At 41.4% G+C, this 24,387-nt stretch overlaps 1 protein-coding gene across 1 annotated transcript in view; it reads right to left on the reverse strand.

Moving 5' to 3' along the window:
• The window catches only part of ADGRV1 (adhesion G protein-coupled receptor V1), a 1,128,533-nt gene that overhangs the window by 625,021 nt on the left and 479,125 nt on the right, over positions 1 to 24,387 (reverse strand). Inside the window, exons 69-72 of the mRNA XM_029573357.1 lie at positions 22,620 to 22,763; positions 17,785 to 18,258; positions 9,008 to 9,151; positions 5,648 to 5,819 (exon numbers count right to left, since the gene is read on the reverse strand). Coding sequence (XP_029429217.1) covers positions 5,648 to 5,819; positions 9,008 to 9,151; positions 17,785 to 18,258; positions 22,620 to 22,763 — 934 coding nt within the window. The remainder of the gene's footprint in view (positions 1 to 5,647; positions 5,820 to 9,007; positions 9,152 to 17,784; positions 18,259 to 22,619; positions 22,764 to 24,387) is intronic.

A 24,387-nucleotide genomic window follows, 5' to 3' on the forward strand; every position in this document is an offset into this window, starting at 1 on the left:
CATAAGGTGGACAGAGATTGTGGAGGGCAAGGGGGTAAATGACAGAATATTGGGGGATGTAAGAGGAGATGGGAGTAAGAGGGAATCAGATGGGGGTAATGTGGAAAGATGGAGGGGAGGAGAAGTTGGAAGGTGAGAAAGGGGATAGGGGATGTACATGAGGAGGAAATAGAAGATGGGGTGAGATGTAGGGGAAGACAGAGGATCAGTTGGATTTATAAGAAGGGCTTAGGATGAAAGGGTCAACTTGGCGATGCAAAAATGACTGGAGGGGTGAGAGAGAGGGTATGGGCTGGGGAGGTAAGAGGAGCAAAGGTTGAGAGAGGGGAGGAAGTTAAGATTCCATGGTATGGAGGGTGAAGTGCAGGAAGCGTGAGAAACAATGTGAAGGATGGCATGGATGTGAGCCCTTTGTGCTTGGAGTACTTGATGCAGCCTTGTAGGTGAATCTATGAGCCCTATATGCCAGCAGATGACAGATGTGCCCTGTAGCAGGAAAAATTAGAGCTTTACCTATATCAGCCACCTCCCATGCAAGTTGAGCCCTTGGGCTCTGGTGACTGGCAGGTCTCAGGCAGGTTCCTAGGGCAGTAAAGAGAACTAGGATGTAAAAGTATGCCGGGGTCAGGGCAGCAGCAGACAAGATCGGGGCAGGCTGCTAATAAGTATTGTCAGGTCCAAGTGAGAGGTCAGGTCCAGGAGCAGGCAATCATAGTCAGGTCCAAGCAAGAAGTCGAGATCCAGAGAGTTAGATCAAGGGTCAGTGAAGACACAAAGAAGACACTGGACAAGATGGGCAGGGTAAGGCAAGGCTGGACAAGGAAGGCTGGATGAGACAAGGTTAGAGAAACAAGGTTGGATGAGGCAAGATTGGATGAGGCATGGAAAGACTGGACAGACAAGGCTGGAAGACGAAGCAAGGCAGGGCTGGAAGACGAGGCGAGGAAAGGCTGGAAGACAATGCTGGATGATGAAACAGGAACAAAGGATATAGGAACCAAGAATACTAGGTAACGCATACTGTTGCTGAAGCGTTGCTGATAGTCCGAGGCTGCCTTAAGTAGTATGAGTGGATGACGTCATTGGAAGCCATCAAGTTAAGCTTTCCCAAGCTGGGCCCTTTAAACACTGTCGTGCTTATGAAGAGCAAAGTCTGAGAGGAGCAGGAGCATGGTGGGGCCTAGATGCCACATTGGCAAGCGAGATGTGTGGTGTGGCCCTGGTGAGCTGGAGCAGTGTTCCTGCCACATGCGGATTGAGGTAGCATCAGGGTAAGTGAGAAGGCTCGCAGGAAGACCCCGCTGTGAACTGAACTCCCCAGTTTGAAAGGATGTGAAGGAGGAGCCCATGCAAATGGAAGATGTGCTGGACAACCACTTTAGCCAAGTCAGCTGTGGATAGGAGCCCTGGAAGTGGTGAGAAGTGAGTCATTTTAGAAAATCTATCCAGTATGATCCATATGGTGGGGTTGCCACCAGATAGGGAAAGATCAGTGATGAAGTCAGTGGCCAAATAGGTCCAGGGTTCCTTGGGGACTGGCAGTGGCTGTAACAACCCCCAAGGTCATACTCACACACTTTTATTCATGGCACATTAGGGCAGGACTCTACGTAACACTTAATGTCAGTCTTCATTTAGGGCCACCATTAGTGTCAGATGATTAATTACAAGGTTCAAATGATACCTGGGTGGCATTTAAAAATTGGATTAATTCGAAGGATGTTAATCTACAGTTTGAATTCACAGAGGATAAAGATAGCGTGTCTTTTTTGGACATGAAGGTCTATAAGGAATCGATGAGATTGTGTACTACAATTTATAGAAAACAGACAGATAGGAACACAACCTTAGCATTTTCAAGTTTCCATCCTAAACGGTTAAAGGAAAACATACCTATAGGACAATTCCTGCGATTGAGACGTTTGTGCACAACAGTAGACGAGTATAGAGAGAGAGCTCAAGAAATGACAGCAAGGTTTTTAGAACGTGGGTATACAAAAAAGGTTGTCAAGAGAGCGTTTAAAAGAGCGTTATACGCTAACAGAGACAATTTATTGACAACTAAAATAAAAGAACCTCTAACAAGAGTGGTGTGTACGCTCCCTTTTTCTCATTTGGGTTTTAATATCAAATCCATTGTGAATCAGTGTTGGTCAGTAGTGCAGGATGAGGAGGTATTTCGAGAATTACCTATTTTTGCATTCCGTAAGAATAGATCTTTAAGGGATATATTAACCTCTTCGGCATTGCCCATTCAGAGTGATGTCCAAGATAATAGAGGACAGTTTGTATGTGAAGGTTGTATAGTATGTCCATATGCTCAACAAGTACAATATGTTCATATTCCATCCACAGGTGAAATATATTACTTGCCTAAACATTTTAATTGTAAATCTGCTCAGGTAATATATATGATAATTTGTCCCTGTGGTTTATTCTATATCGGGCAGACAAAAAGAACCATCAAAGTTAGAATTTTGGAGCATATGAGTAATATCAGAATTAAAAAAGAAAAGGCCCCATTAGTTAATCATTGGTTGAGGAAGGGACATAAGGTGGAAGATATGAGATTTTGTGTGCTTTACCAATTGTCACTTCAAAGAGGAGGAAATGTCTCAAGGATTTTGACCCAAAAGGAGCAGCGTTTCATATATAGATGGGGAACAGTAGAGCCAGGGGGATTAAATCATGAAATTGAATGGAGTATTTTTCTTTGAATTAGTCTACATATGTACGAAGGGATAATGTTGTCATTCTCATTAAAACATACTGGAGGGTTGATGCTATGGGCATGTTTAAGAGTAGTTTTATCGCGATATTGGTAGTGGGATTTGGTGTGGTGATGTAATCACGTAGGCATGTTTAAAAATGAGCGATGGTAGGAAGGGATTTGTGCGCAACCGCGGCGTTGTTCCGTTGAGCAGAGGCGTCTATGAGATGTAGTAAGTAATTCTTGGTTTGAAATTCGTGGGAAGGTTAGTAGAATTGAGATTGGTGGTGGCTTTTAATTTTTGTCGTGTTTTATAGAGAAAGCTTTGGCGAATTGAGAAATAACTTTGGATTCAAGGAAGGTGTGAACATGAACAGCTTGTGAGAAATATGAGCAGCATGTAGGATTGAATGACTAAACTTGTCAGGTTGGTAAAGTTGATGGAACAATATCAAATAATGGTTATTGTTCATGCAGTATATAAATTTTGTTTTGTATTTGGATTTACACACAGGAAGAGAGGTGATATTAATGAAAATATACAGTCATTTAAGAAATGATGAAAACGGAGTAAATTGAGTAAGGATTGGCGCATAGGTATTTTATTAAGATATTTTATTATTAGTTCTTTGTAATTGTTCACATTTGAAGCTCTGTTAATGTTCTATGTAATTGCTTTCATTTACCGAAGCACTGTTTTCTGTTCAATGTAAACCGAACTGATTTGTAAACCCTTACAAGAATTTCGGTATATAAAACTGTTAAATAAATAAATAATAATAAATAATAGGTGAGTGAGATAACAATGACTAGGGAGAGATTTGCTATAAGGTATTTGAATTTGATTAAGAGGTTTAATACATGGAGTACATGTTAATATATGTGAGATTTGTGTTTTAACTTAAGGTTTCCTAATATATTGTGAATTGGAAATGAATTTGAAGTGGGAGTTTTGGCATCAAGAAGAGTTTCGTGAAAATTGTTGAAAATAAATCCCCTGAAGAAACCAACGGGTGAAACAGGAGCTTTCTGTCGGGACATAACTTATTAAATCTAGGGATATTGCTTATAAATCTTAATAAAATCAAACTAGCAATAACAGTTCTAAGGCAGCTTTAAAATTAAGTAGTTTACTGGGAAATCTTTGTTAAATGAAATGTATACATTGTATTAATCAATTTACTAGGGAATCCTTGTTAAATGAAATATATACATTGTAATTTGGGATTTTTGCAATATTTGTGTAATTTGGGAGTTGAAATGTAACTTTGTTGTATTTTAACATTGTATGTTTAGATGAGTGAATGAGAGTGGTATGAATGGTTTTTTGATGTAATAGGTGTGCTTTATGTATTTTTAAAAAAACAAGTGTTTAGAAATAAAAATTGAGTTATTTAATTATATACACGGGTATATGATTTTGTGTATCACTAGTGATAATACCTGTGGTAGACCCATAAATATCTAATTTATATCGGACCATTATGGCACAATTTAGCCACATTTTGGCGATATAGCATGATATCAGTTATAAAAACTGCCCTCTATGTGGACTGCAAATCGCATGCAAAGCAGCTCAAACAGAGTTAATTTGATGCAAATGCAATAATGTGGCTGGTTGAAGCTGCACTATTGCAGGAAATGTTAGCGAGCACTCAGGAGGTGTAGCTAACTTTCCCCACAGGAATCCTCTGCCCATCCCAATAAAAGCTTCCGTCCAGGTTCCTGCCTCCTTGGCCCCCAACCCCCAATAAAAGACAAAATCCCTGGGGTCTACTGGGCCCCATGCACCTTCATCCTTAAAAACAGACCCTGGTGGTCTCGGGGAGATAGTCAGATCCTCCCTTCCACCCCATATCCTGCTGTACCGATCACATGATAGGGGCAAAGGATGGTCAGTGTGATTTTGGAAAAAGGCCTTCCGGCTCCCCAAGAGTCCACCTTGGATTTTTTTAAAGGTACGGGGAGGCAGGGTGGGGAGGGGGATCTAGCTGCCTCCCAGACCACCAGAACCTATTATAAAGGGGTGGGGGGGGGGGGTGCTCAGGGCCACCAGGCTTCAGGAATTTTGCCTTTCGTTGGAGGGATGGGGCAGCTTTTATTGGGACAGGGGTCTTGGCTTTCATGGAGGACAATTTCTGTCAAATGGGAGAGATTAAGGTAGGGGCATCACCGTGTGCTTTTAAAACTGTTTTATTCTTTTGGGGGTCACTGCCACGACCTTCTTAGGTGACAGAGGGATGGGTTGTGGTCTAAACAGACCCATGGGGGCCATTTCTGCATTTTTGGTGGATTTGTACAATGGGGCTCTTTATGGTTATGCGTTACCCCCCCTTATGTATTATTGTTTATCACGGAGCTTTTCTACGATAAACAATAATGTGGCATTTTGCCACAATATTTTATCAGGGAGGGACATACTGTAATATCGTGGGACTCCCCCTCCCCCCCAAGTTTTAGTATGGAATACCCTTCAGAGTGTCCAGCCTCGTTATTCACCATATTATATATACTGAGATACCACCCAGTGCATAGGGGTCCACTACCTGCTCCTTGGGCGGAGGTCTATCCTAACCCCCACGGGGCTGTTGGGACTGTGGAAGGATTTAGCTCCGGGACTGAGTGGGACCCCTACCTTCTCAGAAACACTTAAAAGAGGGGTGGTCACACGTGGGACACATCCTTACCATGCACGCTAAAGCTAACGTGCCTTTAGCACACAGGCCCCCTAAAACATAACCTTGCTTTCTAAGCAGAAACCAAAATGAAGAGTGACAGTAAAATTAATAAGTGTTGTGTTCATTTACTATGCAGCATCTAAATACCATGGATATCTGGCAATCACTGTATGCAAGGGCACTTGTGCAGCAATAGCTCAGAGAAGAGTCAGCCGCAGCATGGCAGCCTGCAGTTTGGGGCACACGATAAAACACTTACCAAATTCAGGCGTGATGTTGCCAGAAAGAATAGTTGTAGGTGTTAGATCAGGGGGATAGCCAGAGCGCCAGCTCACTATTAGAGATCCATACAACCCTTTTCGGGATATCACAACCTGGCTTGTCCCTGCAGTAATGTTCGTAAGCCAGAAAACAACGGATTCAAAGCCAACCTGATGAATGAAGCATGTGGAAAATAAATGGCAGCCTGCTATGAAATAGACAACATGATAAAGGGCTCACGTGACTTTCTAATAATCCTAAAGACTATATGCTCTGCAGAGTCACCAGAACGCCAGAGTTAAGTGTATGTACCTATTGTTGCACTCAGTCATTATGTAATTTTAATATAGTTGTTATTGTCTCTATTATACAAAACTTTTGCTGCTGTGCCAGGTATCGCGCGCCGGCAGTTGGCCGGCGCGCACAACTTACTTCAGCTCCAGGGCTGAAGTAAGTTTTGCAACAAAAAAAAGAAGTCAAAAAAGGTAGGGGGCAAAGAGCGGGGGAGGTAGGGGAAGGGAAGGGAAAGTGGGGTGGGGGGGAAAGGAAGTTCCCTCTGAGGCCGCTCCGATTTCGGAGCAGCCTGGGAGGGAACGGGGGAAGGCAGCGCGGCTCGGAGCGGGCTCGGCATGCAAGGTTCACAATTGTGCCTTGTGCATGCCGACCCCGGATTTTATAACATGCGCACACCCTTTTAAAATCTACTCCAAAGTGAGGTAAAGACCAGGACAGAATCCATATGAGCCTGGGCACATGCAGCCCGTTGGTAACCTTAGCTGACCAACTATGACCAATTCCCTTTTCTCATCAGTGCCCAGTTCAATACACGATTCCATTCTCTTCATCAGTTCTGAAGGGACAATGCATAGCACAAGGTTTAGAATATACTTTGGGGTAGATTTTAAAAGGGTGCGCGCGCAGTCCTGGGGCTGAAGTAAGTTGCGCACGCCGGCCAACTGCTGGCACGCAATCCCTGGAACAGCGGCAAATGGCAACTGAGCCTGGAGCCTCTGACTCCGCCCCACCACTGCCCCTTTAGTAAAGCTCTGGGACTTACACGCGACCCCGGGGCTTTACGCGCGTCGCCGGACCTTTTGAAAATAGGCCCGGCACGCATAACCCTTTGAAAATCCAGCCCTTTTAATTCTAACACTGTAGGGCCTAAGTTTTGGTGGGTTTCCCCCATTCGGTGCTTTATGGGGGGGGAGAGCAATAAAACAAGTCTTTGATAAATCAGGCCCATAAATAAAAAATAACTGATGAAATACCAGGAGTACAACTTCAAAATCCTAATTTAGGTACAAAATTATTTTTAGCATTTTTTGAAAACAAAAATATGTTAGCTCTCTTTTGGTCAAATAAGAAGCTTTGTAAATACCTATGTATTTTGGGCCGGATTTTCAAAGGGTTACGTGCCCCGGGCTTATTTTCAAAAGGCCCGGTGACATGCATAAAGCTCCGAGAAGTGTGTAAGCCCCAGGGCTTTACCAAAAGGGCGGGAATGGGGCGGGGCAAGAGGCTCCAGGCACAGCGGCCAGGGCTGAAGTAAGTTTTGCAACACAAGAATGATAAAGGAAAAGGTAGGGGGAAAGGGCAGGGGAGGTAGGGTAGGTGAAGGGAAAGGAAGGTGGGAGGGTAGGGAACGGGGGAAGGCAGCGCGGCTCGGAGCAGGCTCGGCGCGCGCAAGGTGCACAATTGTGCACCCATTTGCGCGTGCCGACCCCCGATTTTATAACATGTGCGTGCCTGTAGTGCGCACATGTTATAGTATTTTACATCTTTTCTATACCGTTGCTAAGTTATATACCATCGCAATGGTTTACAAGTAGGCACATAAATTAATGTAGGTGAATGCATACTATAGTACATTCTAACAGGTGCCACAAAAGGTTCAGTTACAATATATCGTTAAAGACAATAAGAACATAAGAACATGCCATACTGGGTCAGACCAAGGGTCCATCAAGCCCAGCATCCTTTTTCCAACAGTAGCCAATCCAGGCTATAAGAACCTGGCAAGTACCCAAAAACTAAGTCTATCCCATGTTACTGTTGCTAGTAATAGCAGTGGCTATTTTCTAAGTCAACTTAATTAATAGCAGGTAATGGACTTCTCCTCCAAGAACTTATCCAATCCTTTTTTAAACACAGCTATACTAACTGCACTAACCACATTCTCTGGCAACAAATTCCAGAGTTTAATTGTGCGTTGAGTAAAAAAGAACTTTCTCCGATTAGTTTTAAATGTGCCACATGCTAACTTCATGGAGTGCCCCTTAGTCTTTCTATTATCTGAAAGAGTAAATAACCGATTCACATCTACCCGTTCTAGACCTCTCATGATTTTAAACATTTCTATCATATCCCCCCTCAGCCATCTCTTCTCCAAGTTGAAAAGTCCTAACCTCTTTAGTCTTTCCTCATAGGGGAGCTGTTCCATTCCCCTTATCATTTTGGTAGCCCTTCTCTGAACCTTCTCGATCGCAATTATATCTTTTTTGAGATGTGGCGACCAGAATTGTACACAGTATTCAAGGTGCGGTCTTCACCATCAATTGTTTAGTAAAGTAGGTCATGACCAGGTGTACCTGTAAGGTTCTGCTCACGGGTAAAATTTATATTCATAGTGTTTACAATTACGTTTATTGTGATATAGAGTTCATAGACTATTATAATGCACATTCTTAGTGCTGTGCGCTGGTGCTCTTCTGCCTATTCCTGTATATTTTCTATTCTCCAGTCTCTTTATAAAATGCTTGTTTAAAAAGCCATATTTTTAAACTTTTCTTAAAGGTTTTGAGATCTCTTTACAATCTGATCTCTAGAGGCATTGTGTTCCAAAGTGTGGAGCCTGCTAAAGATAAGGCTATTTGAAAATTATCCTACTTTTGGCAGCTTTTTTTTTTTTTAAAGATACTGTACCTGTAATATATAAGGGTGTGCACACAAATTTTTTCATCTTCATTTTGTTTTTTGGAGATTTTTTTTGTTTGTTTTTTTATTTGGGGGGGGGGGTTATTTTTTTGTTTTTTCATGTTTGTTTTCAGGAAATAATGCACCATATAGGGTAATCTATTACTTGAAAAGAAAAAATGGATTACTTTTTTTTCGGTTTGTTTGAAACAAAATAAAAATGGGCTCATTCTTCATGCTTTACACTTTTGTTCCATAAGAATCCACATCCCTAGTAATATATCAACCCTGACCTTTAAGACAAAGGTATATGGATGAAATAATACTTTTTTGCCAAAGATTTCCAGTAGAACAGTATGTAGAACAGCACTTCATAAAGTGGAGTGGGTTGGTCTTGATTTGCCCTCTGGTTACTATCAGGTTGTACTGCAGACAGTTCACTTACCTCAGAATTAGCTGCATCATCTGGCACAGGCACAGCAGCTGACTTTTTCTCTTTGAGTATTTGAGGCACACCATAGATATCTCCACCCGCCAGCTTCACACTGGTTAACTCAACAGTGAAATTAGAGCCAGGTGAGAGGAATACCTGAAAATGAATATTATATATTTAAAATATTGACAATTTTGTTGAGAGGGAGTGTAATTTGTCCAATTACTTTGTGTTCTAATTTTGTATTTTAAAAAGTTATACAGTATTTATTATATATTATGCTATTTTATGCTATGTTATATTATGTTGCAAGTTTCTACTCCGCCTTTAGTAAAAGTTGGGGTTAGTGTTGGGTTATGTATTAGGTTTTTATGCTTATGTATTTTTGTAGTTATATTTTGGTTTTTTAATACTGTAAACTTTTTGGGGTGTTTTTGCTCATAAGTCAATTTATTAATGCAAAAATAAAGTGAAATGAAAAAGGCACTTAGCACACAAGAGTAGACATCATTCAATTAAAAGGGACGAAATATCCATAAAGCACTGTGAGTGGAATGAATTTTGGGACACAACCAGCTAGATGAGGTTTCTAGCACCATCTGAACACCATTTACTTCGTTAATCTGAAGGGCCAAACTCTCAAACTCAAACAATGTGGACAGCATGGCATTAATTTCAGATCAGTGCTTGCAATAAAATGTCTTAAAAGCAAGGAGGAGATATCAGCAAATGGTTTTAAACATACTACGCAAATACCATACTGTATTTATCACTGAGATGCCTGGCAACTATATTTCTACCAAATCCAAATACTGCCAATAGGCTCGAACACGGTGGGAAATATACTCGCTTCTAAACACCAGCAGCTGTCTTGGGGTAATGGTAACAGTAATGCAACAGTGTGCTATCCTCTATCCAAGCTTACGGGATCCTATCAGGTGCCTGCTGCCAAGGTATAAGTGCAATATTTTGGGGACCTAACTCATCAAAGGTCAGGATGAGAGAAAACCTTGTAAACCTTTGTAAACTAGCCATTTACTTGGGCAAATAGTGATTTATGTACATAAATTGGCTGTCTAAAAATTACCCTCCCTCAATACAGATAAAAGTAAGTGTGGTGTTGCACCACATGTATATTTTTAGCTGCATTCCCAGGGGCATGTTTCGGTAGAGGGACAAAAATATTGCATGTAGATTGCATTTTCAACTACACAAATTATTTTCCATTAGAGATGTGAATCAGAACCGGAATCTGATCGGTTCCGGTTCCGATCCAAATCTTAAAATTTTTATCGCCCAGCCCGATTTGAGTTCTGATTATCGGCTGCGCCCGATCCGATAATCAAAAAACCCTCCCCCACCCTCCCAAACCCCCAAAAAAGGTTTTAAAATTACCTGGTGGTCCAGCGGGAGCGCGGGGAGCGATCTCCAGCTCTCAGGCCATCGGCTGCGTTAATAAAAATGGCGCCGATGGCCCTTTGCCCTTACCATGTGACAGGGCAAAGGTAGCGCTGGCGCCATTTTGAATATTGGCAATACTGCCTGAGTACAGGAGATCGCTCCCGGACCCCCGCTGGACCCCCAGGGACTTTTGGCCAGCTTGGGGGGTCCTCCTGACCCCCACAAGACTTGCCAAAAGTCCAGCGGGGGTCCGGGAGCGACCTCCTGCACTCGGGCCGTATTGCCAGTATTCAAAATGGCGCCGGCGCTACCTTTGCCCTCACTATGTCACAGGGGCCGACCATCGGTCGACCGTCGGCCCCTATGACATAGTGAGGGCAAAGGTAGCGCCGGCGCCATTTTGAATACTGGCAATACCCGTCGGCCCCTGTGACATAGTGAGGGCAAAGGTAGCGCCGGCGCCATTTTGAATACTGGCAATACGGCCCGAGTGCAGGAGGTCGCTCCCGGACCCCCGCTGGACTTTTGGCAAGCCTTGTGGGGGTCAGGAGGCACCCCCAAGCTGGCCAAAGGTCCCTGGGGGTCCAGCGGGGTTCCGGGAGCGATCTCCTGCACTAGGGCTGTATTGACAATATTCAAAATGGCACCGGCGCTACCTTTGCCCTGTCACATGGTAAGGGCAAAGGGCCATCGGCGCCATTTTTATTAACGCAGCCGATGGCCTGAGAATGGGAGATTGCTCCCCGCGCTCCTGCTGGACCACCAGGTAATTTTAAAAGGTTTTTTTGGGGGGGAGGCTAAGGGGGTCATTTTAAAGGGTCGGGTGGTTTTTTTTTTTTTTTTTTATCGGGCCATCGGCGCCATTTATATTAGTGGCAGCCAAAATGGCGCCGATGGCCCGAGAGCGGGAGATCGCGCCGGGACCCCCCCACTGGACCACCAGGTAATTTAAAACATTTTGGGGGGGTTCGGGAAGGTGGGGGATTTCTTTTAAAGGGTCGGGGTGGGTTTAGGCGTTGTTTTGGTGTGCCGGTTTTCCTGCCCTCCCCCTCCCCCGATTTACGATTTTTCATGATAAATCGGGGGAATTTCTATTGTATCGCGACTCTAACGATTTTTGACGATTTAAAAAATATCTGACGATTTTTTTAAATCGTCAAAAAACGATTCACATCCCTATTTTCCATGGAAAATGTATCCACAGAAAAAGCAAGTGGAAATGGCCATGAGTATGTATAACCCCCATGGACTGTACTTACACAGTGCGGTGGTTTTTTTGTTTTTTTTCAGAAGCCTTGAGAGAAGGGCATGCCACTGGTTTATAGCAGTAGGAGAAACTGCACTTAGAATAAATGCATATAGTCAGCAGGAGGGTGGGGGTTTTATCAGTCCTGCATAGACCTTGGAAGAGACAACAAATCTGTGCAACCAACAGGATAGTTATAGGCCAGAGGCCAATTGCAGGACTCAAGTTGTGGAAACTTTCCTTTCAGGTTAGTGCTAAATATTCTTTTAATAAGAAGCATAACTGATAGTATCTGTTTCACTTGCAGATAGTCTTCTATGTAAACCTGTGTAAAATATGCAAAGTTATTCAGACAGTAATACTTTGACAATAAAATTTAAGAGAACGTAAACATTATGTTACAAGTTGGTAAAGTCTTGCATAGACTCTGGAGGAGACACTAGATCTGGGCTTCCAAGGGGATAGCTGTAGGCCAGAGGCCAGTGGAAATCTGAGTGGTTTGCAGGACTCCAGTGGTGGAAACTTTCCTTTCAGATAAAGTAATGGAATCCTAAAAGCTGTAGAGCCAGAAGAATACCCCTAAAGAAGAAGGAGATTACTTCAGAAATTGGACTCCTATCAAGAAAGTAAGTTACAAGTAACAAAAAGTCTGAACTCTGAGGAAAGGGACCGTGCACAAGGGAAATTCTGTTTGTTTTTCCTGTTAAAAAAATCAAAAAATAATTGTAGAAAACTTATCATTTACATTTATTTAATGAATATTTGTTTGAATGTTAATTTCATGGCTGATGAAGCTGCAACTTTTTAAAGTACAAGTTACATAAATAAAATTATATCTTTTGGTTAAAACTGTTTCTCCCTCTCTCTGCCTTTTTTTTCCTGAGAAGCAGGCCAGTTGTTACCAAAGGGAAAATGAAAACAGTCCAGGACCTGACTTGAACTCAGAGTACCTGTTAGATATGCACGTTTCAAAGTAAAAGCATGAACATGCTTTCTCTTTGAAAATTATTGTGAAGTCCACAGACGAAGCACCCAAGGTGGAGAGTATGAAAATTGCCCCCACTTAGCTGGAAGCCAGTTTAGAGGCACCTGATGAAAGAATGCTCTTTTATCAACATGGCTGGATTTTTATTTTTGTGTTTGGGTAACCTGCACTTCTTTTAAAGAGCCTGACTTTATATTATTGTCTGAGCTGGAGCTTGCCATCCTTTGTTCATTTTGCTTTTTGTAACAGAAACTTACCCTTGTAGCAGTTTATTTATCTTGCTGCTGCTGCACTCTGTTGAGATGTCCTATTTTTTTGTTTACTTTCTAGGCTGCAACATCTGTATGGGATTACATTGTTCAGCTCAATCTTTTTTTATTCTTCACCTGGCAGTTTCTTCCTGTTCCTTTGTACTTCCAGCTCAATCAGAACCAGGGTTAGGATCTGGCACCAGGAACCTTCGTTCCCAACTACCCAGGGATTTTTTCCTCCCGGTGTTATAACTGCTCCTAACTTAAGGGTTGTTTTAGTCCTGTAATTGCAAGTTTACCCCTAGATTCACCAAAATGCGTTATTAACGCATGGATAACACCCATGATAAGAAAAAGAGGCGTGTTTAGGGAAATTTTAGAATTACTGCACCACGCGATAACATTCCGCTTCATGTCGGTAGTATTGCATGGTGTGTGTGAGAGAGAGAGAGAAAAAGAAAGAGAGAGAGAGAAAGAGAACCTATCTACAAGGCCTTCATAGTAGTGAAGTATTTATTTCTCTATAGGAGGGCCATCTAGGAGCTCGAGGTGAGGTGTTGATGGTGGTTTAGGGTTTAGGGGCCAGTTTCTCATGTAGAGTGAGACGTACGAACAGCACAGTACGCCTCAGTGAAGATTTGACATCATTTGGAGTGACGAAAGTCTAACAAAGATGACATTTCTACTATGTTCTCACCCTAGCTTGATAGAGAAAAGATAGAAAAAGGTGTAGGTGTAGTCATTTCTAGCGTTAAAAACCATGTGTTATGCTATGGCATGGTGCGATATTGCCCCTCATTTTCATAAATCCTGCTTCTTCCAAAAATGTGCATTCATGCTGCACGCTAGTGTTCTTATTGCACACGTTATTATACTTCCTTCTTCAGGCCACATGTCTAAGTGGCAACCACACTAGTTTTGGTGGTGATCTGCCTCAGCCAGTTTTCTCCTGCTCCCTTCAGGTTCAGATGGAACCAGTCTCTCTTGGGTTACAGTGCTATAAACCTTCAATTGCAATTATCCAAATTATCCAGTGGGTCCCCACCCCCCACCCCAACACATTCACAAAGTGAATCATTGGCCAGAGACCACAAACCGTAGCTTCTCCCAAAACCCAGTTAACATGGACCCCAATTCCAGTCAATAGGTGTCACCAATGCATGATGATCGAAACTCCCTTCTTTCCAAGGGCTGAAAATGCTACCTCTGAAGTAATCCCAGCCCCTGCCTGACAGGGGAGCAGAAGAGTTAAGCCACACAGCAATAGAACCCAGGTCCTTCCAAACAGCAGGGGGTGCTGCCGAGCAACCGCGTCAGCAACTGCACCATTTTACCAAAATAATCATTTCTCACCATTCCTGGGGCAGCGTTTGAAGACAAATTTAAGAAGCTGAGCTGCAGACCCTCTTTTACAACATTATTTAGGGAGAGCAGTACAGGTTAATTTGAACACTCCAGAGCAGCCTCATTTATACAAAGCACAAGAAGGGAGCAGAATTAACTGCAACAGCATGCACCAGCATTAGGCAGTTGAAATGTTTGCTGCAGAGGTAAAAACAGCAAACCCTGCTGTCCCCCACACTCCCTAAGGGTCTGGAAATGTTCTACTTTTGCAAATTTTGCTGTAATATAATTTAATGGAAATTTGTATACAAAAAAGGTGAAAAACAGCAAAAATGTTTGTGTTTGTAGCTTTTTGCTGTTATGTGCCACACTCTTACTTACAAATGCTTTTTTTTCCTAATTCTTTCTTTTGAAACGTTGAAAAGCTGTATCGACAGTCAAGGTTTTCACTTTTTTATGCAATTGATTCTCCCATTAAAAAGTGGATAGTTTTACAAATACAGAAAGGTTTCCTAGTAGGTGTCAAAATAAAAACCCATTCCATGACAACTGTAGTTGGTGATTTGATCATTATGAATATAGACAGCTGGGTGGATGGTGGGCATCAGGATCATTTGGTAATTTGCTTGCCTGGTGTGAAGGGAGCAGACTTCGCACATCACCTGAATAGGAGATTAGAGAGTGCAGTGGAGCAGCCAGCTGTCATAGTACATGTGGGTACCGACAACACAGAAGGAGTAAAAGGGAGGTTCTGAAGGCTAAAGGATTTTAGGCAGGAAATTGAAATCAGGAACCTCTGGGATTGCATTTTCAGAAATGCTTCCCATTCTACCTGCAAGACCTCAGAGGCAGGCCAAGCTTTGGAGTCTTAACACCTGGATGAGAAGATGGTACAGGGAAGAGGGCTTTAGATTTGTTAGGAACTGGGGAATATTCTGTGGAAGGGAGAGCCTATTCCAATGGATGGGCTCCTTCTTAATCAAGGTGAAAACCCGGCCGCTGATGCTAACATTTGAAAAAGGAAATAGAGTTGCTGCAATCCATGCTTTAAAAGTAGACCATGGGCGAAAGCCAATAGTCACTCAGAAGTGCATGGCTCGGAGGGAGGTGTCTTTGAAAAATACTTGCAAAACAGGGAATTTAGAATATCCCAGCAAAGAAACTGTGGTTAATGCTGAAGCAGCCTAGATAAATGTAAATAAAGAGCATCCTAATGTGAATGACTTTAAACTGCCTGTATCTTCAACTCAAAAAAAAAATACTGTAAAATGTCTGTATGCAAATGCCTGACGTCTCAATAGTAAAATTAGAGAGTTAGATTGTACGGCATTATATGAGGATATGTCTGTATCGACACACCTCAGAGACATGATGGAGGGAAGATAATCAATGGGACATTGTGATACTAAGGAATACATTTTATCAACTTGTCAGGGCAGATCAAATTGGTGGAGGAGTGACATTGTATTGTATGTCAAGGATTGCATAGAATTAAGGAGGATAAAAGTCCTGCAGGAAACAAAATGCACTGGAATCCTTAGGGATAGAAATTCCATGTGTGACAGGTATGAGAGTTGCAGTGGGTGTACACTACCATCCACCTGGCCAAAATGAAGAAACAGATTGTGAAATATAAGGAGAAATAAGAAAGGCAAATAAATTTGGCAACACAATAACAATGGAAGATTTCAATTATCTTAGTATTGCTTGGGTTACTGCCTCATCAGGATATGATAGAGAGGTTACGTTTTTAGAAGTCATAAATGACTGCTTCTTGGAGCAGCTAGTCCTAGAACTGACAAAAGGGACAGCTACTTTAGATCTAGTCCTCAGCAGAATGCACAACCTAGTATGAGGGATTACTGTGGTGGGGCTTCTTAGTAATAATGACCATGATGCAATCAAATTTGATATAAATTACTGGGGGGGGGTGGAGGGGCATTAAATAAAAGTACTGCAGTAGCATATAACTTTAAAAAGAAAGAATGAGGAAATTAAATAGAAAAAAACTAAAAGAAGATTAAAAGTGTGATTGAGACATGGACATCGTTTAAAAATACCACACCAGATAAAATCTAATCCATGCATTAAAGAAAGGTCAAAGGAAGACCAAATGACTGCCAACATGATTTAACTGTGAGGTAAAGGAGGCAGTTCAAGCTAAAAGGGTATTGTTCATAAAATGGAAAGCAGACCTAAATGATGATAATAGGCAAGTGCATATGCATTGGCAAATTATATGTAAAACAGTACTAAGGCAGGCCAAGAAAGAATTTAAGAAATTTGTCAGAGAGGGAAAAACTAATAGTAACATTTCTTTCAAGTACATTTGAAATATAAAGCCCGTGAAGTAGTCAGTTGGGCTTTTAAAGACCAAGGGATAAAAGGGTTGCTAGGGGAGGACAAGGAAATTGCAGAAAAACTGAACAAATTCTTTGCCTTGGACTTTACTAGAAGATGTCAGGAACATACCCACACCAGAAATATTCTTTGATGGAGATGATTATGAACAACTAAAACAAATGTCTGTGGTAATGGAGGATGTAATAGATCAAATTAAATAAACTAAAAGGTAACAAATCACTGGGGCCAGATGGTATTCACCCTAGACTCCTGAAAGAATTCAAACATGAAATTGCAAACCTGTTGCTAAGAATCTGTAAATTATCATTTAAAGTAGACAAGGTACCTGAAGACTGGAGGTGGGCAACATAATCCCGATTTTTAAAACAGGTTCTCGATATGATTTAGGAAATCATAGACCTATAAGCCTGAAATTGGTACTGGCCAAAATGATAGACGCTATTCTTAAAAACAAATTTATTGACCATACAGATAGACAAGACTTAATGGGAAAGAACCAATATGGTTTTAAGAAAGGGAAGTCTTGCCTTACAAATCTATTAGATTGTTTTGAAAGTGTAATAAAAAAACAAACCGTACCTCACCCCCACAATCCCCATACACACACAACTCCCCTTCATAAATCCCTTCCCCCTCATAACCCCTACCCACTCAAAAACACAAATACCCCATATACATCCATCCTCCCAAATAATCCCTCATATATCCCCACATTAAAACACAGCCCTATACTCCCACATACCAAATCATATACCTCAACCATCCACACCACCTATCAATACACACAGAGAAATCTCCTCACACACAATCCTACCCAACCTCACACACCCTCCACCAATCAATACCCCCTCACACACTCCCTCACCCCATAGCCTTACCCTATGCACACCACTTCTATACATCAATTTTGGAAAACATTCCCAAATCATTCCTCTGCATACGTGCCCTATTTGTTTATTCTTTGAAGGAATAATTTAAAAAACTATAGTCTTGCAAAACATTCAAAACTTCTCATCAATGGTTATTTCTCACAAGCCTTTTTTTCATGTCTAAAACCTCTCTTTTACACTCAGTAAAATAATTCATCTGGAGAATAGCTTCACAGTAGATTGTCGGAAAAATTACAGGCTGATTGGATATATTTACTTGAAGCAACCAAATGTCATATAGGCTTATCAAGCTGAAGGAAAGTACTCACCCAGCTATCAACTGGCACTGTGCTCACTCCATAGTTGGCACCATCTCTAATCAAGAGACTTCCCATTGTTTTCCCAGTGGAAGATTTTTCTTCTTGATCACCAGAGGAAATTTGGAATTCCACAGTCACATTCCCAAACAGGCCTGCGAGTCGGGTGACATTGATTTGAATGAACCGGCTCATGTCCTTTGTCACTGACACAGACTGCCTGCTGGAGACCAATATGAACACGCCATGAGGGTCATCATTGGCCAAAATAGTGAATCTAATGAAGCTTTTTTCTGGGTCCAGTTCAGCACCTCCCTCAACTGAAACCAGTTGGACCAAGCAGTTCTCATTCACTTCAGGCACATCATCTGGCAACAGCTGGATAATGATTTCCGCTGTGCTCCACATGCTTGCAATGGTGACAGAACCGCTTGTTGACAAGAAGTCACCTGCAATGTCTGAATCACTTTTTAGTTCCCAATATACCTAAGAATACAGAGGAATTTATTAGTCATTGTTTTAAAATTTGGATTTATTTTTTTCCATTCATGAACTGAAATTAGAAACGTGTTCAAATATATTCGATTTTCGGTCAAAAAAATGCAATCAAATATTAAGTAAACTACAAGAGCTTCATTGACTAGTTTTCTACAGGAAAAACAGGTCTGTCTCTCTGTATCCCTTTGTAACTGTGTCCTCCACTAATAATGTTTGAATCATTCATCCAATTTCATTTAAATTTCTGTAATAGAAAAGCATGTGCCTTGCTATCTATCTGTAGCATGTAACTTTGATGGCCAGAACACTTAGAATCTCCTATTGTCTTTCCTATAGGGAAGCAGGACAGGGTCAGATGGTCTCAGGGAGATTAGAACACTTTGAGATGTCATTGAGCATTTTCAAAGCTGCCCTGCCACTGTTTAGTAGAGGGTTGAATGCATGGAATGCCCTCCCAAAGTAAGTGTCAGAGATTAAAACAGTAATGACATTTAAGACAGCATGGGATAAGCAAAGAGAATACTTGGTTGCTAATGGAAAGCACAACCCAGTGGCACACGTGTTTATAGCACTATACTCACCTGATTCAACAATGGGTGTTGGAGCTGACAGAATGCATGGCAAAGTGATTATTATGAAACATTAAAAATTCTAGTAGAACAACAGGCATCCATGTAGACAAGTTTATCTAATAGGCTGCAGTGGTAGAATTAACTAGCAGTTGGGTCTGTCTGGCAAGCTACACAAGGGAACCTAGGAGGCTTACTAGTAATGGCAGCTATTTAGAAGAGGCAAAATGAAATAAGCAGCTGGGTCCGTCTGGCAGATTACAAGTATAGAAATAACTGGAAGATCATGTGTAAAGGCAGGCACTCGTAGTTGGATGTGTTCAACAGAGGAACTAGAAGGCTTGATGTTTGGATAAGCTATGTAGATTACTAAAGAATTTTGTGATTAGATATGGGACAGATTGGATCTTATCTGCTCATTTATCAACATGGTGGAGAGTACCAAGTAGGACGACAAACAAGAATGTACCAGATAAGGAGGCTGTCATACTCTTTGGCTGAAAGCCAGGACGTATCCTTGGCAGTGTGGACAGAATAAATGGGCAGACTAGATGAGCCAGCTGATCTTTTTCAGGCCTGTGCCTAGGATGGCAAACCTCCTCCCCCCCGCCCCCCCCAACCCTCACCCACATACAGCAAATCTTGTCCTCATCTTTTGAAACTTCCTCATCACCGCTGCTACCATCCCTAACCCTTGTTCCAGCCACACGATCCTCAAATTGCAGTAAGTACAGTGACTACACATGTGCTCACAGGCTCTGCCACCTCTAGGCTTCCATGCAAAGGGTAAAGCCTGTGACCACAGGTTTGGACTCCACACTCACTGCAATATGAGGATTGCATTGCTAAAGCAGAGATCTGGGGTGGGGGACAGGAAGGGAAAGGGGCAGAGAGGTAAGGGCTCAGAATTCTGAGGGGAGGGGAAGCGTGGCACCAGTACGGACAGTGCCTAGGGATGGCATCAGCCAAAATCTGTTACTGGCTTTTTTTTCTCCTCCATCTAGTATGTTGTTATGTAATAGTCATTACCATATGCAAAGCGAAGTTTGTTGTTGACTTTTCACAATGCTTTTGCCCCAAATTTAAATCTGGACCCAACTATCATTTCAAACCTATCAAACAAATCTGAAAATTTGGTTACAAGTACATTGCAATACAAAACAATGGCCATTTCTTTAACTGCTATTAGTATGCCATCTAGTTGTAGAATGCTGTACTGTTAATTTACATTTAATATGATATAGGTTCCTGTTTACTATGTGTCGGTGTTAAATAAATTTTATGTCATCTTCTAGGCTGCTTTGACTAATAATAATGTAATATTTTATCATGGATTTAACTTTTAGTAGTTATGGAGATTTTTTACATCATTTGGATGTTTTTATCTTATTGTATTTTATTAGTCTGTCATGGTTTGATTTTATATGCTTTATTATGGATGTTACTTTGTTAGCCATTATGGATTTTAGATATAGAGGGATATACAAATTTTAAATAAAATACAAAATATATGAAATTTAAATTCCTTTTTGCTATGAATTTATTAGCAAAACAGGTATTTTTATTTGAGATAATTTTATGTTGGATAGGTCTATCTAAAATTGAAAAAAGCAGGAAGCCAGCCTTACAAACATGCTACAGAAAAGATGCAGCTACCAGTGTGTGTGTGTGTGTGTGTGTGTGTCCCCAAAACTGACCTTTTTTAGGTTTCAGTGTACAAGATGTTTGACATGTTTGGGAAAATGCTTAATAGGGTTTTTTTGTTGTAGCACTGCTAAATGACCACTGGATGGCATTTTTAGAGGCATGATCAGGTGTATTTTATGTGATAATGTGATGTTTGAGAAAATGGTGTATGCTCTTTTAAATAAGTGGGATTTTCCGATTGTGTGACTAAGATGTAGTGGGAAGTATAAGAATGGGCAGGTTTTGACAGGTTTTTCCCTTTTGGTCCCTGCCCTTTGCAGGGACCAAAAGGGACGTCCAGAGATGCAGTCAGCTGGAGTGCCAGCCTGCGGGTTGGTGAAGTCCAGAGACCCTACTGTGGGAGTGGGGTCCTGCAGGGGAGAGGCTTGCAGCCATGGAGTGGTTGGAGTGGGTTTTTCCCTCCTTCTGAGGAACTACCAAGAGGTGGAAGGAGAACTACCCAGGAGGTTACAAGAAGAAGAGATCATTCTTCGCTCTGAGGAAGTGTTCCAGCAGTTCAGATGCAGGTGTGAGTCAGAGATGAGGAGTGCCCCAGAGTGTCCTTTGAGTGCAGTAGTCCAGGGAAACTGCACAGGGATGTTGAATGTGTGGAATTCAGATGGAAGCTCAAAGACCAGAGGAGTGTGAGTAGATCATGTAAACGGGAGTTGCATTTTTTCCCCCCTGCATGTGAATTTTGATATGGGTATGCCAACAAAGGAACCCCATTACTTAAGCAAGGTTGGGATTGAGGTACAACTGAAAAAGAATTTGATAGTCCGGACTAACTCTTATGGTTAGTCCAAGGTAAAAGTATTTGTGTGGGAAAAGGATATGGAGGAGGGGGGAATTTAATTATTATGTCCCCAGAAGTCCTTTCTGTTATATGTGATTCTGACTGTGGAAGCCCATGAAATTCTGATGTATTCAGTGAGTAACACTGTAGCCCGCTTCACAAACATATAAATAGTTGCTGGGTGGTTCATCCAAAAATAAAGTTAATTGTTGGAAGTTGAAAGATGGTTATATACTATATTTATTTGGTCGGCACTAAGGTGAGGCATGGGATCAGAGTTCATTGAGGGGAGTTCAGTCAGAGAGAAGAGAGTAGTTGCTGGATGCTCAAGCTGTCATTAAACAGGTCCACTTCATAATCTGCATGACCAATCAGAACCCACTAAAAAACATTTGGAAGGGATGACCCTTAATTGAGAAGGAAACCCCTTCCATCATTTTATGTACTCCAGTGGGGGGGTTACATGTATGCATGTACATATTCTAGGTATATATATCACATTTTCTTAAAATACACACTGATGTGGTTAGCAAAAGTAAATCTGCACACCAGCAAACATGAAAGCATAAGATTTTAGCATTAGGGAGCCTCAATTGTTACTTGGTTGTCAAAAAGTTATTTTGTGACCATTAGGGATGTGCATTCATCTAGGATGAATTAGGCAATTTCAACAAAATTCAACGAAATTGCCTAATTTGTCCTGGTTCGGGGAGCCAGAAACCAGAACGAGTTTTTCCCGAAATTTCCAGAAAAATTCGTTTTCGGGTTTAGTGCGCACTAACTCCCCGTAAAAATGTTAGCACGCACTAACAGGAGTTAGTGTGTGCTAACGGGGAGTTAGCGCACACTAACCCCGTTAGTGCGCACTAATCCGAAATTCGGGTCCCCCAAATTTAAAAGGACCGAACCACGGGAAATACGAAATTTCCCGCAGCGGGCCAAAAACGAAGCATGAACCAAAAGGTTGGGGCTTCGCACATCTCTAGTCTCCATGATGTTATTTTTACATTTCAGTTATCATCAGTGAACGAGTTACCATGTTTGTTTATCAATTTGTTCCAGTTTTTGCACACTAGATGACAAGTCAAGTTTTACATTTGGCATTTTCTACACAGTGTCTTCCATACCAAAAACAGCAGCAAGCCTGAAGCTACACCATTCATTCCTATCCCAAATGGATGGGCAATGGATCAAAGGCTGTAGAGTGCCATCTAGAAGGTGCCAGATGCATAAAAATCAAAGAACTGGCAAAGATCTCTAATTTGCCCGCAGATCCTCAAAATAATGAATTCTAGTACCGTTATATTCCCCATGGTACCCTGAACTCGTTTGACAAACAGAGTAATGTTCAGTGGCCCGTCCACTGGTTCAGAATAGTTTTTCTTGGACAGTGATTCAGCAGCAAACTGAACAATTCCATTTGGATCACCAAAATTTTGGATCTGCAAAACAAATTCAGTGGAATGAATACATTCGCAATGTTCCGATAACTCCTATAATATGTACAGTACAGGGAAAATAAACAATCCTAGCTTACGGTTGGGCACAACATAGTTGTGAAACAAACAGATCACTGGTTACCAAATCTCAAGCCATCTCAGATACGTTCATTTCATTACATTCAAAGAAACAGCTACCTCCAGCCAACACCCCCCCCCCCCCAATTTTTCCAAATTAATTCATTCCTCTCTCCTAAACCTTCAGAGTTTTGGATTAAGAAAAACAAATTGGAGCCTTTTTGATCAGGAGTTTTACAGTGTACATGTAGTTTGGATCAATGATATTTGTACCTAAGATATGAGCAGCACATGACATTAACATGTCCTGTCTTAGTACAAAAGAGTACATTTTACCCAGAGTCATCTAAATTTGCCACATCTTTGCTATAACTTGTGCCAAATACAATTTGCCACTAACATTTATTAACTTTGTTACTATAATTGTTTTTTACATGCCGAGTAATGCCTCTTCCATTGTAATATTAGGATTTATAACATCTTTGATGTATATGAATTTACACTTGTTTCAAAATGATATTTAAATATCCCATAATCTTTAGGATGCTTGGCCTTGTTCTGGTTTCCCGAAGTTGAGTATGGAGAAAGAAGGCTCAGTTCTGCAGCCACCTCTCTGCTGTATAAAATGTTTACTTTTCCAAGAATTAGAAATACAGTTAAGAAACCTAGATCATGCATTAATGTTATTCTTTAAGGGGTTAATTTTCCAAAAGGTTTCCATGCATAACATGAAAATACAGACTTGTGCATGTAGCCATGTGCATGCGTATATGCTAGTACTTGGAGTGTGACGTGTAAATGTTAACAGGGAAAAGGGGGCAGTTTTAGGGGCATTCTGAGATAGGATTTGGCATTACGTGCACAGGTAAGTGGCATACACACATACATTACCAAACTTCCCCATGCACTTTTATACCTGTTAAGTTGCAGAAGTGAAACTGCACTTGTCTTTTGCCTGCAGTTTTTGGGTGGAAGGTCTGGGCGAACTGGTGATTCTAAATATGTACATAGGTACAGCACACACATCCTTTATAAAATACATACCTCGGCATATAACTCGAGGTTATTACGTGTACGCTATGCGTTTTCCAGCATTACATATAGATACAGATACTGAAATATATGTGTGTGCTTTTGAGGCAGAAATATGCAGTTTTTAATAAGCTGAGAGGCTCCTGCCACACAATTTATATAACAGCATAAATCTCCACAGACCCACTTACATGCACATTAGGCAACTTATGCAGACTATTGAAAATCGGGCCATAAGACTGCTGGAAAGCTTCCTTATTCTGGAGGGTATAAACTGGATATTTCCAATCCAATGTAAATAAAAGAAGTGTCAGGTCGATTTTCTGAGCTTGTTTGGGCAACTTCAAGAGCATATACATAAGGTTGTAATTATCATTTTAAAGCAGCTTTCCAGGGAATTGTCAAGCCAGCATTACATGTCTGCTACAGTACCTTTTACAAACCTGCATGCTACCAGAAGTGAGAAGGCTCTGTTATAAGTACAATATACAGGAAGAGAAATATGTGGCAGACCCAC

Source organism: Rhinatrema bivittatum, chromosome 1, assembly GCF_901001135.1.
Source record: "Rhinatrema bivittatum chromosome 1, aRhiBiv1.1, whole genome shotgun sequence".
In the NCBI taxonomy this organism is placed as follows: Eukaryota; Metazoa; Chordata; class Amphibia; order Gymnophiona; family Rhinatrematidae; genus Rhinatrema; species Rhinatrema bivittatum.